At 40.9% G+C, this 2,722-nt stretch overlaps 2 protein-coding genes across 2 annotated transcripts in view; both read right to left on the bottom strand.

Annotated features, from left to right (window-relative positions):
* Window positions 1–941: 941 nt before the first annotated feature.
* LOC135202890 (zinc finger BED domain-containing protein 5-like) lies at window positions 942–2,502 on the bottom strand. Its single transcript, XM_064232341.1, has 4 exons — window positions 2,448–2,502; window positions 2,067–2,093; window positions 1,720–1,843; window positions 942–1,494 (listed from the first exon to the last, which is right to left on the bottom strand). The coding sequence occupies exons 1-4, from the start codon at window positions 2,500–2,502 to the stop codon at window positions 942–944; spliced, it is 759 nt and encodes a 252-aa protein (XP_064088411.1).
* A 51-nt stretch (window positions 2,503–2,553) lies between these two features.
* LOC135202889 (protein FAM200C-like) overlaps window positions 2,554–2,722 on the bottom strand; it is a 513-nt gene continuing 344 nt past the window's right edge. The window contains exon 2 of the mRNA XM_064232340.1: window positions 2,554–2,722. This exon is cut by the window's right edge and continues 102 nt beyond it. Coding sequence (XP_064088410.1) covers window positions 2,554–2,722 — 169 coding nt within the window.

Below are 2,722 nucleotides of genomic sequence, written 5' to 3'. Positions count from 1 at the left end.
CTCCTATTTACATAAAAAGACAGAATCTTACACTGCATGAACTGGGGGAAACAGTGAGGTAATAAGAATACTTGCTAAACAGTTTGGCACTTCGAAGAGGTGGCTTCATAAAAGTAGAGCGGCAATTGCAGACGTCCTCTTGACTCTGTATTGCAGGAACTAGTCTACTTGTAAGACAGGAACTCTCCCCTTTTCTTCTCCGAAGTCTGCTCAACGTAGAGACAACTCGGCAGTCCACACCGGAAGACGACTAGACCAATATCCAACCAACACTCGAACAACTCTTCATTTGATTGATACTTCGTCGGTTCCTTTTTCTCGTATCTCACGGAAGATCTCTGCTGCTGCTGATCTCTCACTGATAATCTGATCTGTGGCTCTTACTAACTGGTGATCTCTCTCTTTTACGATCACTCTCAATATCTCCTCCTCCCTTCTGCTACTTCCTCCGTCGTATTTATACGGCATCCTGGGGGGGCGGAGCTTACGGCAAGCGTCACAGGTTCCCGAGTTTGCTAGAATTTCTTAGATGAATCTAGACGAGGTATTGCATCAGAAAATCGCGGCGTTTCTCACTTAACATTGGCGCGTTTTTGCGCTCCACAACACGGCCGACGATTCCAGAACCACCAAGAAGATAGGCGCCTCCAACACGGGCGCGAAAGCCTCCTTACTGCCGAACTTCTCGAAAATGCGTTCTCCTTTCCTTTAACTTCTTTTGCTATGAAACAATTACCATCACAATCAAGATACCCCTCTTGAACTTCCTCTGAAATATCAGCTACATCACAGTGAACTGGGTTTATTATGAATTTCCAAGCTTCATGCTTCTCATCTATATCTGGGAAGTATCTAATGAATTCTGCTTTCAAGTCAGTCAGATGAGTGATAATTTGTTTCTTAAATTCAGGTTCAAGATTTTTGTTACTGAGAGCAGCATCCTAGTTACTAAAGCATGCTTTATCTCCATTCTGAACGCGACTTTTCCAGTGGTCGAGTTTGACCAAGAACGCCAGAATGATATCGTGGTGTATGATGATGTTGATGTTTTTCCCCTGTAGTTCAAGGTTGACCGCATTCAGCGCTTCAAACGTATCCACGAGGTAAGCTAGAGATAGCAAAAAGCCTTCAGACATGAATTTATCATGGAGGTCTGTCTTGTGCTGCACATCAAGAAATATTGCCACATCTTCACGTAGTTCATAAAGTCGGCCAAGCATGTTCCCCTTCAATGGCAACCGTACGTTCGTATGGAAAAGCAAGGCTTCATGTTCAGATTCCATATCCTTACAGAACAGTGTGAAGGGACGACTGTTTAAGGCTCCAGCTTTGATAAAGTTGACTACTTTAATGGCCACATTCAGGACATCTCTCATTTCAGCAGGTAGAGTCCTGGAAGCTAAGACTTCTCGATGAAGTATGCAGTGCGTCCCTACAGTAGATGGATTTTTTCTTTCACCCTTGTCATGGACCCAGACTTCAGACCAAGCATGGCTGGAGCCCCATCAGTATGTAAGGCAGAATTCTGTAAGATTGGTTATGTAGGAAATATATTAGCTGGGAAACTATACTAGTTTTTAGTAAAGTTTTGGTAGATGAAGGCGAAAGAGAAGTAGAAGAGAAACGCAAACCAGAATGTTTGCAAATATGACACTCGTAAAACGCAGAAAGGGACATGACAAAAATCGATGATGCAAGCTGTTAGAAGTAAACTCTGACCCGAACAACAAATAACAAGTGGGTGGAACCGACTGCTCATAGCGTACGCCCTGATTCGTTAGATATCGTCGCTGGAAGTAGTAGGTGTTGAAGATTAACCAATTATGAAGAATTAGAGGTGGAGCTAGAAATCAGAAATGGGTCCAGAGTTCAGTTGGAACAAAAGAAAAGACCAGTTAACTACTCACTTCTGAATGCATAACTTGTGCCGGTTTAAATTCCGTTTACCCTGTGTCAATTAGACTTGTGTATGATAGGACAGTGAATTTGTGTGTGTTACAATAATAATTAAGAAAAGGAAATATGGTATTTTACTTGCCCAGAATCCTAAAGGAAACCGAACTCACATATAGGTTCTTTATATAACCAGCCTCCTGAGAGATTAAATAAAAGATCAAATAAGAGATCAATGAAAAGTCCAGAAGAACAGATAAATATATAACCATAAGTTCCTAAGAGAGATAGAATCTCAACAACACCATATGGATAAAAGGTACCCAATATAACATACCTAACAAATTAATAACAAATAAATACCAAAATTAAAAAGAGAAGAAGACGTCAAAAGAAAAAAATAAGAAAATCATAACAAGTACACACCCACACCAGCGACTCCCACGAAAGATGATTTTCTTGAAGGAATTTTGATACATCTTGGAAAATATTTGCTACTGTTGTATAACCTTCTATGGGGTGGCAGAAGAGCATTTCTTCTTTAACTCTGTTACCTGACACGAAACGAGCATACATCAGTAGCTGACAACACTGAGTGATGTCAGTCATTTCGGCACACTGAATAGCAAATACAAAAGTAGCTCTTATTTCGTCGAGAATTTAGTCTTTGATGTCTTGACACATTTCATCGATCCTTCTCTTGACTGTATCGTTTGGCAGAGAAATTTGGGAGAGCTTGTTTGCACTATCTATCCCCAGGACGAGTTCTGCTTCACAGAGTAAGCTTGGTTTTATGAGAGACTCTTCAATGTTATGGCTCGTCTTGTTT

The sequence above is a fragment of the Macrobrachium nipponense genome, chromosome 33 (assembly GCF_015104395.2).
Source record: "Macrobrachium nipponense isolate FS-2020 chromosome 33, ASM1510439v2, whole genome shotgun sequence".
NCBI lineage: Eukaryota > Metazoa > Arthropoda > Malacostraca > Decapoda > Palaemonidae > Macrobrachium > Macrobrachium nipponense.
Note: the sequence above shows the minus strand (reverse complement) of the source record. Positions and strands in the feature narration are given on the sequence as shown.